The following is a 15,701-nucleotide window of genomic DNA, read 5'->3' as shown; positions in this document are numbered from 1 at the left end:
TGCCATTAAACCAGCTCAGGGCAGAAGTATCAGTAACAAGAAAGAAATCTATGGAGACACTGCCAATGAGCCTTATCGGAGCCACTGGTAGAGATAAAATCCTGGAAACAACAACCCAAATTGATCATGGAGCTGCTATTGGCCTCCATGGCTGGTGGTCAATAGCTAATAATGTCAAGGGAAGACAGTGGCAACTTCATTTTCATTCATCTAATCAATAACTATTGAATGATCAAAGGCCTGCCTGTGATTGGTTTATTGGCTGATTAATTCAGTAAATAATATTAAGAACCTATTATGAGTGATGCTGTATACTGGGTACATTTTTAATTTACCTGCAAGGCTGCATAAGAAATTTAAAATTGTCAAACTGTAGAAGTAGCAGTAACTGTTATAACATCAGCAAACCAACTGTGCTCCATCTTCTCTGTAGACCTTGATCCATACACTTAGCATACTGTTTTAGTGACTTTTTCTTTACTTTTTATGGCTTTCAAGTGGAACTTTTTCTGTAGAACTGGGATACTTTTGTTCATTTTTTAACCACCTCAATGGGCAACACAGAAGCTGGTGGAATAAACGAATAAGGGATATCCCAAATTCCCAGTGGACAAATATATTAAAATAAAAAAATGAAAATGTTAAAACTAACTTAATCTTTAATTTTCTAGGAAAGGGTGGATTCAGGGGAAAAAATGTTCCATGAGTAAATTATGTATACACACAAGTATGTTAATTAACAATTGTCTTTCATAAGCTAAGTATCCTTACTCTATGATGTTCTAATGGTCTGTACATCTCTGTATCTCTGTCTTTATCATATTTTATAGTAATGATTTATGTGTGTCTTTCCAGTACTCAAGAGAGTAAACCCCGCTGAAGTGGTAAATGTTTATTATTCATCTTTGCATCCCCAGTGTTTATCACAGTCCTCGGCACACAACCATACTCAGTGGATGGTTAAGGAATGAATGAATATGTGGTGGATTTTTCTGAGGTTATTCATTAAAGAAGACAATATATTGAAAGTAATAAAAAATGAATCAGTCCATTTATATGCCTCTACAAAACAGGAGATATCAGCTTATAAGAATGAAGCCATATTATGTAGTTTATGTTGGCATTTTAATATCAGCTTGTGGCATCTGGTATAAGTTCTATCATATTATCGTGTAGAAGACATTAGTGTTTCTTCTACTGAGAAACTGCTTTGAGGCAGAAGTGGCTAATTAGTCTTTGGAATGCTCTGATCTACTCTAATATGAAGTATCTTTTTAAAGCCAGGGACTTTTAGTCTCCAATCTCTGATTTCCTTGCCTCCAGCTCAAATAAAATGAACAAAACCTATTCATTCACCAATTCTTCCTATTTCAGTAAATAATATAATTAGTCACCCATTTGCCAAGACAAAAAATTTAGGGGTCATCCTTGAATGTTTTCTTTTCTTCTCCGATCTGCTGTGCCCCTCTCCCGATTCATTAATCACATCAGTGTCCCATCAATTAGCAGGTCGTGTGGCTCTGTCTTCATAACATATTTTGAATCTGTCAGGTTTTATCACTTATACATTTACCATTAAAATCTCACCTTCCTTACTGCAGTTGTCTCTTCACTAATCTCTACTTCAGGATATCAGGAGAGGGATTTTGAAATCCACTGAAATCCATCAATGGTTTCCCCCTAAACTTAAAATAAAATCCATACTCCATACCAGGTCCTCTGTGCCCCACTTTGGCCTCCACCAAATTCATCACCCTTACCTTCTATTTCCTGCTTCTCACTCTCCTACTTCCAGACCCCAGGCCTTTTTGTTGTTATGGAACATACCACTCTTATTGCCATGCTCATGGCTGTTATATTTGCTGTTCTCTCTTTCTGGAATACTCTTCTATGGATCTCCACCAGGGGGTCATTAATTACACAGCTCTCTGTCGTCTCTTCCAAGAGGGCTCTTTAAAATAATATCTCTACCCCAGTCACTTTCTATCCCATTTCTCTGTTTTAGTTTCCTAAAAGAATTTCTCATTTTGTCATATTATTTTTTTTTTGCTTAACTTTTCTATCATCTCCACTAGGAAGAGATCAGGGTTTGTGTCTTCCTTGTTTACTGTTGTATTCTTGAATGGTAGGTGCTCACTGAATGTGTGTGGAATGATTTAAGGCTAATTCCGTGTGGGAAGTGTGCTAGTTTTATGATATGAAGAACAGTGTGGTGATGTGCTTTGGGCAATATACCAGCTGTATTGAGACCATCAACTCATGCCTCATTGTTTATTCAAGGCTTATAAGAAAACAAAAATATTATTTCAAATAATTCAGACTGGAACAGGATTAGTATCCCATGGGGGAAGGCCAATTTAGTCCACTAACAATTAGAGGACACAATTTGTTCATTAAAAATCTACTGAAAAAAATCTTTCCTCCAATCTTACTAGATATATAATCATGCTTATATTACCTAGGGGGATTTGAGAGATGGGAGCAAGTCCTTGCATATTGCTTGGGGCATTGCTTAATTACTGTAATAAACATTTGTGCACTGACCTTTTTATCCCTCCAAATGTTTGTGCATGACCTAAGAATTTTCCAAAGTCAATATGAAACATGTGGCCTGACTTTGTCAGCATGATATTATCATTGTGACGGTCACAGACTCCCAGGATGAACGTTACCACACACCAGCCAGCACAGGAATAGAAGAAGTTCCTCAGGGCCTAAAACAGTAACACAAAAATAACAACAACAAAAAAATGAAGAAATGCATGAGCATCCGAGGTAATGGTAAAAAGTAAATGATATTAAAAAAAGCAAAATTACATAATCAAGAACAATTTTTACATCTCAGTAGAGAGAAGGGTACAGGTAAGTGGCTGAGTCTTGATATGCTACAGAAGAACATTAAACAATCTGTTCTTTAGCCTAATAGATGAATGTTTTTATTGAAATTGGGGAAAATATCTTTTTCACTAAGATGGAGCTAATTATTGTGGTTTACTAGAGAGGTTTCCTAGTGTGATTTTTTGATACTCCAAATATACAATATTAAATAATTTTTTTCAGAGTAAAAGGAGAAAGAACAATAGGGCCCAATATGGCCTATTCACAGAGAAATTTAAAATATCAATTATTTAATATTTGGAACTTTGGAACACAGAAAAAGTTATACTGAGAACTATGTAACATTTTATGTTTAGCTTTACAAACAGGTCACCCAGGTGATGTCCGAAATGTTTTGGTATAGTATATGTGTCGGTGCATGCCTATGTAGGTGGAAGCAGATTACCACTGAATCACTTGTGGCTTATGTTTCTGTAATGAACAAAGCGTTGTTTCCAAAAATACTCATTGTTTCCAAAATGATCTCCTGGGTATGCATCATTTTCATCAACTTCGTAGTACAACCATGAGCAATTGGTTGGGCCAAGGTCATGCTTCTCCTAGCATGGGGGGGCTGCCTTGCTGGAGTGGGAGGCTGTGTCACTGTAGTACATCCCAGATACTTTACTTCCAGGTCTCCCAAGTTCCTGGCCAAGTCACTTAATTTTTCTGTCTAGATTTTCTTCATTTATAAAGTGAAGATAATAAAATATGTCTTTCACATGGTAGTTGTAAAGAAAAAATGTATATGGAAACATTAAAAAATATATAACTAGAGGAATTTCTGCAAGACTCAAGTCATAATTTTGGGAATGGCTAAAAAGCAGATTTCAAGATAATCTGATTGAATTCTTTATTATTTGGCCTCTAAAAGCTTGTATTTTGCTTCACTCCAATCTTACAGAAGCATAGCATAGATGAACTAGTGGGTCTTTTTATCACAGCCCATGCTAGCCAGGGTGACTGATCATCCCAGTTTGCCCAGCATTGAGAAGTTCCTCAGAATAGGGGAATTTCAGTGCTCGGGACAGGTCCAATCAAACAAATCTAATGTTAGTCCCTATTGCACTTTTGTGTAAATTAGCACAAAGGTGACCCTGCCACTGGGTGGAGCCAGCTGTTCCAGTTTATGCCTTGGTAAATGGAACAAGGCCTGGCTCTAGCCACACTCATCCCCTTAGCCAAGAGCCCTGGCATAGAGCAGAACTTGCATAACTCTGGCCAGATGCTAGAATGAAGTTAACTGGGAGAAAAAAATGTTTGCAGTCAAATAAACAGTACATTTTGTAAAATTTTTCTATATATATGTGTGTGTGTGTATAAACTTACTTTGCATTCTGCAAACCATTAAGAGAATCAGAGATGAAAAATAGAGCATGACAGAAGACATGTATCTCAAAGGAAGAAGGGATATTTATAGAAATTGGAGATTGTTCACAAATAAGTGGAGGTTACTTGAAGGTGGTAGTTTCAAGGGGCATCTTTTTTGGAGTGAAATTGCTATCAGGGAGACAGCTGTGCAAAGAGAGTCTTATTGACTGCCCAGGATTTCACCCAGAAGAAAAACCAAACACAGAAACTTTTATCTAGTTAATACACCATTTAAACTGGGTCATTATTACTAGGCTGATGACTGAGTGAATTAGAACTCAAGGTGTACTTAATTTACTTTTCCATAAATCAGAATATCTAACGAACCAGAGCATATTCTTATTTAAGCACATTATTTAAAATGATCTCCAGCACGACAAACCTTTTCATAATCTGCCTTTAAGTGGTTGTGCTGACTGAACCACTTTTTGATTGTATTTTCCTTTAGAGGCCCTATCAGTCCAGAGTGGCGATGGATCTTGGCTAGGGTTACAGCATCAGGCACCATCTGCACCAGTCCTGGTTGATGGAAAGAAAAAAAGATTATGAAAACAATTGTTTGTCAACAGGATAAGGGATCCTTAGAAAATATATCTTGTCATAGGTAACAGCAACAATAGTTGTCAGCACCACTTGGATTACCCCTTTCCTTTCCAAACTTTCTTTTCTGAAGTAGGTTTATCTATTCTAATTCTTCCTAAATCCTGGGGAGCAATGAGGCTACTTGTGTTTGGATCGGACCTATCAGAAGCAGCTTTAATGTTTTTTCTTGAACTAAGGTAGAGAAAGCCGATTTGGATGGTCTCACCACTGGGTCAATGGAGTGGTGGATTAATTGTCATAAGGCTGGTACACTCATTTACAGTTTAAGGGAGCACATTCAAGCTTGGATAACATGAGTTAAGTGAGCCAAATACAATCTCCATAACAAACATTTCATACATATCACAAAAACTGATGTTCAGGTTAACAAAAGCTTCACAGTTAAATGTTATATTTCTGGGAGTGAACAAAATAGCTCTGCGAGTAAACATGCAGAAAGCCACCTGCTCCTTCCCTCTCAGTGAACTTCAAAGAGAAACTATAATGTCAATTTTTAAAAAGGGGCATATATTGATTGAATTTAAATAGGACCTTTGTCCACTGGCCATGTATCCATCAAGGCTTTTTTCATTGTGTGCTAATGTTATTGGAATGTAAATATTTTTAAACTTGATTTTTATTCTATACCGAGCAGCAATTTAAATCCAGTACTTAAACTCTCTCAGGAATAATATCCACAAAACAACCTGTAATGCACAATACTGTAAATGCAATCATTAAAAGAAATTAAAGTCTAGAGTTTCTGATTTTCACAATCTTAACAATTGCAAGTTACAAACCCAAGTGAACATAGGGACCAGAGACAAAAATATATAATAACATAAACATATGAATAGAGAGAGGGTTGAGTTTTTTAAATTGACTATTTCATGGTTTACCTTAAAAGCATTCAAATTAAACAACAACAAGCAAGCAGATCATGGTGATGATAAACAAAACACTTCTCTGTGATGAATTTGGCCAGTGGCAGCTGGTTTGAAGTCTTAATCTCTCTTACTATCCAATAGTCCAATTGTGATCACTGGGCATATACATTTCTAGACCCAAAAGAAACTTAATGCCTGAGACAAGTCCTGGTACTACCCTTAATATCATGACATTTTTTTCTCCTCTCCCACAAGTATTTGTCTCTTGCCCAAGTTTTCTCATATGCATTAAGCAAGATGGCAGATCTAAAACATTACGTTTAGTGTCAATAGGTCATTCTTCTTTCTAATCCTGTAATTTCCCTCTTCATTTTTGCCAGTGCCTCTATTTAATATTTGCTACAGGAAAATAACCTTCTACCTGGTTCCTGGGTGTTTCAGTGCTAGCTCCCCTTGGGCCATGCCCTAAATTAGGACTTAAATTATTGCACTTTTTTAGATACTGTGCTGCAGTGTTAGTTACTTTTCAGACTACGTTTGCCTTCAGGGAGTTAATCTTTGCTAAATCCCAAGCCACTGGTCACAAGCATTGCATTGCTGAACTATCCAGAAAAACTTGCACCTAATTTATTAACATAACAATCATGGTGGCTAAATTCTGCCTATTAGTTAAAATCATAAATTACATTTCATACATTTTAAGCTAGTGTATATCATACACCTTTTAAATACTTCTAACAGAATGCTGTGCACATTGACTAATAAGTGTGGTGCCATCCTTACAGTCCTTTAATGCAGTGTTTCTCAAATTCTAAGGCACATAAACATCATTTGGAGATCTTGTTAAAGTGGAGGTTCTGATTTAGTAGGGCTGGGGTGAGGCCTGAGATTCTGCATTTCTAACAAGCTCCCAGGTGATGTCAATGTTGCAGGTCTGTAGTTCACACTTTAAAGTAGCAAGGCTCTTAGGGATAAACTTTTTCAAGATGGTGTCATGGAAGGCAGTGGCTTTCAGAGAGAGGTACAAAAGAAACACCAAAGCAGCTTTTTACAATCACCATTACTTGAGCCCTTTCCCCTCCAGTGGGGAGTCTGATTTAGTACGTGGCTTGGGTTGGTTGTATCTATTGCCCCAATTTCCCTAATTTTTTATGCCAATCAAAGTTGGAGAACCAGTGATAAAATATATCCTAAAGAATTTTTATTTGCCCTGATAATTTCTTCTGGAACTCCTAAGACATGGCAAACAAAGTAGGCATGAGAATCACAATCAACAATCATGTCGATACAGTCATGTAAACTTCATGACTGGAGTAAACTTTTCTCAAGGACAGCAACTCTGCTGAGCTGATTTTAGTATGCATTCCCCATCTCACTTTGTGACATTTCTTGAGAGCAGTAGGTATTCAATAAGCCTTGGAACCTGATTAAAAATGCAACCTAATCTTCTAAAAATGACATTTGTTTTAATGATCTCTATTTTTCTTGAAGAAGTATTTTGTCAGTATAATGCCCTCTGAAAACCTATAAATGTAGAAGGTTGTTGGTCGATAGAGGGGAAAAATAACTTCTTCGTCTTATGACATCTGCAACTTGGGGCAAGTATAATAGTCATTTTATTAACTTAAAAAGATTTAGCTTTGGTTACATTCTATGATTATAGACAGAAATGACCAGATGGAATTAAATAATTCCATTGGAGTCAGTAATTTATTCAAAAGATGATCCATGTAACATCAAAAGCTCAGCTAGGATCATTTAGCTTTACTCTTACCTTTTTGGCATGTTAGGATATGAAAAAATTAGGTCACTTGTGTGAGAAAAGGGAGGGTAAATGCAAGAAATAACAATCTCATGGTAGAGATAATAAAAGACTTTTAGGAACTATAGGTTTAGAAAGTGTTTGGGTTGGGATACTTGGCACGGAAGCAGCCCTATTATCAGAATCAAAATAAACGGGTAGCATGACTTGCAGTGGAGTCATTCTGAGGTATCAAGTTGCAAGTTAACAGGAGGTGCTTCCATGCTTAGCATCTAAAATCTGAAGTCACACTGGTGTATTGAGCCTGCTGGTAGGACCTCAGGAAACTGAGATAACAGGCAGTGCCAGTTCTTCTGTGATAATAGGTTTAAATTGGAGCTCTGCTTGAATTAAAACAAAATTGACTACATGGTCTAGGTCCCTTTTTGAGTTCTATGATTTCATCTTTTTGTTGATGCACATGTACCTGCTGTAATTCATACCAATTAACTTCATAGAATTCTAAGTGGCAATGACCAGACATAAAAAAGACATTGTCTTAGGAATTGTTGTTTCTTCAATTTAGCTTTATTATAATTAAGTACAACTTTTATCTCTGATGTTTCAGTAATAATTTGAGGGACTTCAATATTATTTTAACTGAAAATGTGTATAATTATATTTCCATATTAATTTCTTGGCTTTTATAAAGGAAAAGAAATGTTGACATATGTTGAATATTTACATTTGGCCATCTTTGTTGATATTATATCCATTCAAAAGTCTTTTAGAAGTTCAATGAAGATTTTATAATGTGTTTAGAATTTCCAGAACTCCTTTATGCACTTGACAATGTGTAAATTTTGTGTTAATAGGTAACAATTGTACTTTTTAAAAAATAAGTGGGCTTTTCTATTATTAGCTTAGAAAATGAGAAAAAAATGACTGTTTTTAATGTGACTAACTGTTTAAGAAACACTAAAGAACATCACAGTTAACATTTTGATTGTGAAAGTCCTATTTAATATGTATAAGCATATAATGTTTTATATAAATTATGTTGGCTTATACTTTTTGAAAATAATTATTTTTTAAAAATATGAATGTTGATAGTTCTTTGGATTTTTAAATTTATAGCCTGAAATGAAAGCTGTGGAAAGTTCTGTGGCAAATTGCCAGTGAATGATTGAGATAAATAATGTAAGCCAACCCACTTTCTAATCTATACTGACCTTGGTCTTTTCCTGTGGAGAGACATCTATAAATGATCATTTGCATATCCAAGCCCTCCCGCAGCCAAATGTTGTCCATCACTTGAATAATCTGCAGAACAAGCATATCCTGACGAAGATCATCTCCGGCCTGTTAAAAACAAAATTATAGACTCTGGGTTTCTCCTTGAATTCCATTAAAAGCATTCAAATATGGTATATGTCATTTCTTTTCTTGGACACATTTCTAGCCTGACTTAGAGTGGTTTCGATTGTTTTATTAGCACTAAATGTACCTTGTGTTTCTGATAGAAAATCCAAACACGGAGAACTTCCCTTTAAATGATTACAGAAGCTTCCACCATCAAATGAGAAGCACTGTTCGGAATGTTGTTCCTTGATAATCATTTTCAGTTTGTTATCCATGTGCGATTTCTTACATTCAAAGTCTAGTGAAGAGAGGCTGGACGAATGTTTACCTAAATTGCAAACTCACCTTCTCTCTAAGTGAAACATTATTTGGTATGCCATAAATTTATGCACTGATATGCAGTTAGAATATCAAGAACTTCTTGACTAGGAGTGTAAATTGCATACATACGATTTGTCAGACTTTAAATCAGTGATTTCTCTTATTATCAAGGTAAGCTAGAAAATTTTCAGAGGAAACAATTTTTGATAATAAGAAATAATAAAGGGGTGATTTTCTAGCATAGGTGAAGGAAATGGAATATGTCCAAAGGGTGAAGATAGTTCTATGCTTTTAAACAAATAAGTAATTGGTTTTGAAAATGCTTTCTAAATGATGCACAGAAAATTCTGCCAGGGTGAGATTTTGTTTTTGTTTTTTTTTTCTTCATCAAAAATACGATGTCATGGGACCACTAATCCTTGAGGTTACACAGGTCAAAGGAAAAGTATAGGTGCAGTAATTATCCTCTAGGTAGGATAGAATTCTACCTCCAGGAGGTAGAATTCACCAAAAACTCATTCTGAGACCTTGTTGTGTGGCTTGGCTAGAGAATTGAGTAAATTAACTGGATAAATGGTGAATTCTCACTTTTTACTTGCAGCTCCCTTTTTGGTCCCTCTTTCCTACCTGTCTAGAACCCTGTTACTGCTTTTCCTCTATTTTTTCCCAGGGGATTCATGATGAAGGCGGAAATGGCTCATATTTTTTACTAAAAAGAAGAAAGTAATTCAAATTACTAAAATGAGCAAGTTCTTATAGGTTAGAATTTTATTAAATTAATTTATGTCATTTGAATTCCAGTTAATTTTATCCTAATTCAGTATCCAGACCAAAAGAACACTCTCCTCCTAGGGGCTCACCACACATTCTACTTTCTATGCTATTTAAAAGTGACTGTATAATTTTATTTTTGAAACATAATCTCTTAAGTTTTACACTGACGGTTCCCTGGATTTGAGCCAGTAATGTTTGATTTATTGCCAATCATAGTTTGGCATGGACTACAATTCTGCAAAAAAGCAGAATCTGAAATAACTGGAAAATCTGCGTGTTGCTGCCAAAGGAAAACAATAATTTCTTTTTGTGAGTAATAAATCAATAGTTCTGTCTATGGAATCAATTTAGTGTTTTAGAAGGGCTACTTGTACCTTAAAAATAATGCTGATGTTTTTGCCCATTGGATTAGCATTGATGAAAGTAATCTTCAGTGGCAAAGCATTAGATGTGAAATATGAACATGCCTGTAGAAAGAGAAAAATAGCAAAATAAAGCAAAAAAAAAAAAAAGACAAAACAAAACCTTTTTTCTGAAATCATAGCCCCTTGCAGCATTTGCTATATGAGCAAATATAACACATGAATAATTTTTACACTTTGGAACAAAGACACGTATTTATTTTTTAAAAACTTTAGTCTATCAACCAAAGTCTTTACTTCAAAACTGTTCTCAGCTTTTTGGCAGATTGTAAATCTTTAACTATATTTTTTTGCTCACTGAATGATAGTGATATGTTCACGGTTTAAATAAACTGAGCAGTATGTAAGTGTCATGCTTACGGTAGTTGGTTCATAGGTAAAAGTTAAAATTGCTATTTTAAAAAAAAAGTTATTTCCTTTCAATTATTTCTTCCTTGCAGCATATTTAGAGAGTTAAGAAAGACCTGTGATCAAATCTGGGCTGTACAGCTTAAAAGCTGTGGGACCTTGGGCAAGTTAATTAACATGTCTGTATCCCACTGTAAAATGGAGGTGACAACCCTTACTCTGCTCATTTTCTGATAGATATATGAGCTAATGGATATAAAATGGCTTTTACAGTGCCTGACACTCATGTGCTTTGAAAAATTAATACATTTTGCTTTCCCTTTTTGTTAATGCACATTTTTTGTCTTTACAAATAACAGTACAACATATATTTCATCTTCTCATTTCTTTCAATCATACTTTGCATTTCTATCTTCAGCTACATAATATTGATTACTTCCCACTCCACTTTCCTTGTTGTTTATTTTCCTTTTAATTGTTTGAGGATTGAAAGGCCATATGTATTTAGGCTATTAAAGAGTTCATGTCGACAGTGAAAAGTCAAATCAATACCAAAGAAAAGAAAAGGACTTGATGCTTTCAGTTTATCAACTTGGTAAAATATGGCATCAATATATGATGAAGGATCAGTTGGAACGTCGTTATCTCTGAGAAATCTGAAATTGACAGAAGCTGAGAGGAAAGGATCTATGTCTTAACTGACCTATCAAAACAAATCTAACCTAATCCTTAACTAAAGACAAACCCTTGGTTACCGAATCAATTGGACTTTTATAATTTTATGGGTGAAGTTGCTTGTTAAGCAATAAAATTCTGCTGCAAGAATCACCTGTGGATATTCTACTTCTATTGTTTCATATCTTGGTTTTCACAAGCAATATGTTTTTGAGTCATATCAAAAGTGTTATATATTCAACAAATAGTATGCACAAGCTATTATCTATATGCTAACAAAAGGAAGCACCATATACACTCAAAAAGCTTACAAAAAGTTGATTGAAAGTATATACATATAAATCAAGTTAAAAATAATTCACAAGGCAATTTGCCACAGTTGAATGAAGGCATAATTGAAGAAGAAAATCTTTCAGAAATGAACTGGATGTTGAAGATTGTGAAGGATATAGGTTGGCAAATAGGCAGATAAAGGGCTTTCTAGGTAGGGAAAGCAAGTGATGAAATACTAGATTAGAGCAGAAGTTATAAAGTGGGTTGGGATGGCCATAGCCAAGAGACAAGGGGAATTAATCAGAGGCTTGGGGAATGATTTTATGTAAATGGTGAGACAGAAAAACTAGAAGGCAGGAAAGAAGATAAGAAAAGCTGGAATACTGAAAGGAAGATATGACCTCTGTCCTTGAGAAGCACACATTAATGACACAAATCTAAAAATAGTTTTAAAAGAAACCTATAAGTAAATGAAATGTCTGGTCCTCATTTTCCCAGTAGTGGAGAAGGATTGCATTAACTTATCTCTACTATCCCACCTGATCCATCCCTTAGTGACCCAGAGGGAAATAGAGAATGATCCTTTGTGATTAGTGGTTGACAGTGGGGACAAGGTTGGGGCTTCTTCTTAATAAAGCAGCTTAACCCAAACCTAAGACCTGTGCTCTCTGCCTTTGAGCTCCACACTTTAAGAAACAGGCTGAGCCAGTTCCGAGTGCTTCTCCCCAGCCAAGTTGACTGATGGTGATAGAATGCTGATTGAAAGCTTTCCCAACCTCTCTCCATTCACAGGGCTTCTCTCCAGTGTGAATTCTCTGGTGCATTATAAGCCGTGCGCTATAATGGCACACACAACCATCTAATGGCTTTCCCACAATCATTTCATTTATAAGGTTTCTCCCTAGAACATGTTCTCTGATATATCATAAGGCTGGCACTATAACTGATGACCCTCCTACACTCATTATATTCCTAGAGTTTCTCACCAGTGTGAATTCTCTAGTGTATAATGAGGTGTGAGTTTTGATTGTGGATTTTCCATGCTTATCACATTTATAGGGTTTTTTTTTTTTTTTTTGCCTGTGTGAAGTCTCTGGCATAGAGTAAGACATTTACTCAGACTCAATGCCTTGCCACCTTGCATTCAAAAGGTTTTTGTCTGGTATGAATTTGCTCATAGTCAACAAATTAAGAGTTCTGATTGAGGATTTTTCCAAACTCCCACATTTATATGCTTTTTATTAACATATGTTCCCCCATGTGGAAGCTCTGATGTCATATAAGTCATTTACTTTGCAGGAAGGCCTTGCCATATTAATTACACTCATAAGGCTTCTCCCCAGCGTAGATTGATAATTAATCAGGTTTATGTTGGAACAGAGAGCTTTCCCACACTCATTTCAACTGTTAAGTTTTCTCACCTCACTGTTCAGCAGGGCTGGAGGACAGATTAAAATGTTCCCCAAGAAAGTGTCACCTGGACATGTCTGTCCTGTCATTGCTGTACCTGCAGGTACCCAGCCCAGTGCCAGACACAGCTGGTTAGAGCAGCGGTTCCCAACCTTTTTAGCACCAGGGATTGGTTTCGTGGAAGACAATTTTTCCTTGGACAGAGGTGGGGGGATGGTTTCGGGATGATTCAAGTGCACAACCTAGATCCCCTGCATGTGCAGTTTACGGTAGCAGTAGCATTCATGCTCCTATGACAATCTAATGCCACTGCTGATATGACAGGAGGTGGAGCTCTGGCAGTGATTTGAGTGATGGGGAGCGGCTGTAAATACACACAAAACTTTGCTCGTGCACCTGCCACTCACCTCCTGCTGTGTGATCTGGGCCTAACAGGCCACAGAACCGGTACCAGTCCATGGCCTGGGGGTTGGGGACCGCAGGATTAGAGCAAATGGGTCTAGATAGGAGGAGGCTCTATTTGGAGCAGCTTTACAGGGAAAGTGCTGCTGGCTACAGGGTGCTGCAGGAAAGGAGTGAGGTCCCAGCCTTAGTGCTAGGGTTGGTGACTGCTGGGCAGCCAACCCCTGGCCCAGCTGGCTCATCCACACACCCCCAGGGCCCACACAAGCCAAACTCATACATAATATTAATGGAAAAAAAATCACTCTATGCCTTAAAAACAACAAACCAAGAAAGTAAAAGCAAAAAACCAACACCTGGACTCAGTAATCTCTGTTATTCTTTCTACCTTAAGATACTATGTCTTTGAAATAATGAGTTACTATATAAGTTCAGCATTAGTCAATGAATACTACTAATGATTAAAAAGTTGTATAATTTTTTGAAAATTAATAATGATTTGGATTTTAGCCCAGATATATCTCAGTTTATGGAATTTAATAGCTTATTTTGTTATTTTTCAAAATACGTTTATGAAGTATATCAGGAAAGTTTGTAGGATATCTTGATAGCAGCAAAGTGAAGAAGATGATGGTATCAAGTTTTTAGCAAAACATTTTATGTTCATATTAACAATGTATGATTTTTTCTTCTAATTTTTGGGTTATTTTTTTGACTGTCTTATGACTTCAATTAAGTACCATTTATTGTGCATGCATGATAGCTTGACTTTTAAATCTCCCTTATCAATCATTTTCTCTATTAGTACCTTTCTACTCTTGGGCTTTTGAGAAGGAGGATAATAAAGCTTATCAGGAACAAAGGAGACCGAATGATTCTAAGTCAGAGAAGGGTGACTGAGGAGGTACCATGTGACAGAGGATTCGGAAGAAAAGGCTTAGGAAGTTGTGAGTCTGACAATGCCAGGAAGGGCTTTCCAGACCTGAATAGAATCACAAAATGCATTATATGACACACTGACATATTAGCATCAAATGAATTTTAAATTGAATCAAAATGAGGAAGTTGTAGCCAATGATTAATATCCATGTACTAGGCATGGTGATGCACATAATCTAAATAAAGCATGAAATTATACCCAGCCTGCATGGGGTCACCAAATCCATCATTTTGAATAAGTCAAGAAATCAATCCAGGGATAAGTACTTTTATTGTTTTTTTTCACCGTACTGATGGATAGATTGTTTCCAAATGAAAAAACTATTAATATATGACAAGGCCAATGTGATCCCAGCTGGTGATAATGCATCCAAGGGAGAATGCAGTGTGGATGAGATTCAATTACTTTTTCCTTATAGTAATGTCAATGTCAGTTTATGAATTCTTTTTGCTATTTCAAAAATATACAGTGAACTAAACAATACAAAACATACATACTCAATTTACCCACTGAATAAGTTGACTTACATCATGGTCAATCCCTTTTATACATAGGGCAGGGTTCAGAGGAAGGTGACAAGTATTTCCATCTTGAAAGAATTCTTCTAGTCTGCCAATCTCTTTCTTCAGCACCTCCTGTGAAAAATCATTAGAAAAAGCATTTAAGAAAGTGTAAAGAACTAGACTTTTCCTTCTAGTTATAATTTTCTTCTATTGATTAAATAAACTCTTTAATTCAGGGGTTGCACACTTGGCTGACTTTTCAGGCAGATGATATAGTCCTGGGTGAGCAGGCAGGAAGCTGAAGACAGTGGGGAGTGTTGAAGAAGTAGGGAACTAAAGAGCACATGCCCTTTTGAAAGGAACTCAAATTCAGCTAAAAACATAAACCAAATAAAACATGATGGGTTGAACTTGACCCACAGCCCACCAATTTGTAACCCTGCTTTAATTGTTAACATGATCCTTTTCTGATAATTTTCCAAAAGCTTAGTTTATAACTCTTGAGATTTACACTTAACAGTATTCATGTATATTACATAGTTATATAATTATATATGATTATATTATAAAACAATTATAATCAACTTATATAATATATACCATTGTACTTATAATTAATTATTAAGATAATATATTATATGTAGTGTATGTTATATAAGATGCATATACATTAGTAACAATAATGACAAAATCCAGCAATTACATAATGCTGTCAGAAACAATAATATACATGAACAAATAGTTTACTAGATGTCAATGAGTGTATTTCTGATATTTACTCCCTTCCACACTCCACAAACACCACCTTTAGAA

General features: G+C 35.8%; 1 protein-coding gene across 6 annotated transcripts in view; it reads right to left on the bottom strand.

The window, feature by feature from the left end:
• Positions 1–15,701, bottom strand: part of PIK3C2G (phosphatidylinositol-4-phosphate 3-kinase catalytic subunit type 2 gamma) — a 372,544-nt gene that overhangs the window by 104,164 nt on the left and 252,679 nt on the right. For all 6 annotated transcript variants that reach the window (XM_069491534.1, XM_069491537.1, XM_069491533.1 and 3 more), the window contains 5 exons: positions 14,913–15,020; positions 10,290–10,382; positions 8,691–8,820; positions 4,631–4,767; positions 2,545–2,714 (listed from right to left, as the gene is read on the bottom strand). In XM_069491534.1, the coding sequence (XP_069347635.1) occupies positions 2,545–2,714; positions 4,631–4,767; positions 8,691–8,820; positions 10,290–10,382; positions 14,913–15,020 (638 nt within the window). The remainder of the gene's footprint in view (positions 1–2,544; positions 2,715–4,630; positions 4,768–8,690; positions 8,821–10,289; positions 10,383–14,912; positions 15,021–15,701) is intronic.

The sequence above is a fragment of the Eulemur rufifrons genome, chromosome 16 (assembly GCF_041146395.1).
Source record: "Eulemur rufifrons isolate Redbay chromosome 16, OSU_ERuf_1, whole genome shotgun sequence".
Lineage (NCBI taxonomy): Eukaryota > Metazoa > Chordata > Mammalia > Primates > Lemuridae > Eulemur > Eulemur rufifrons.
Note: the sequence above shows the minus strand (reverse complement) of the source record. Positions and strands in the feature narration are given on the sequence as shown.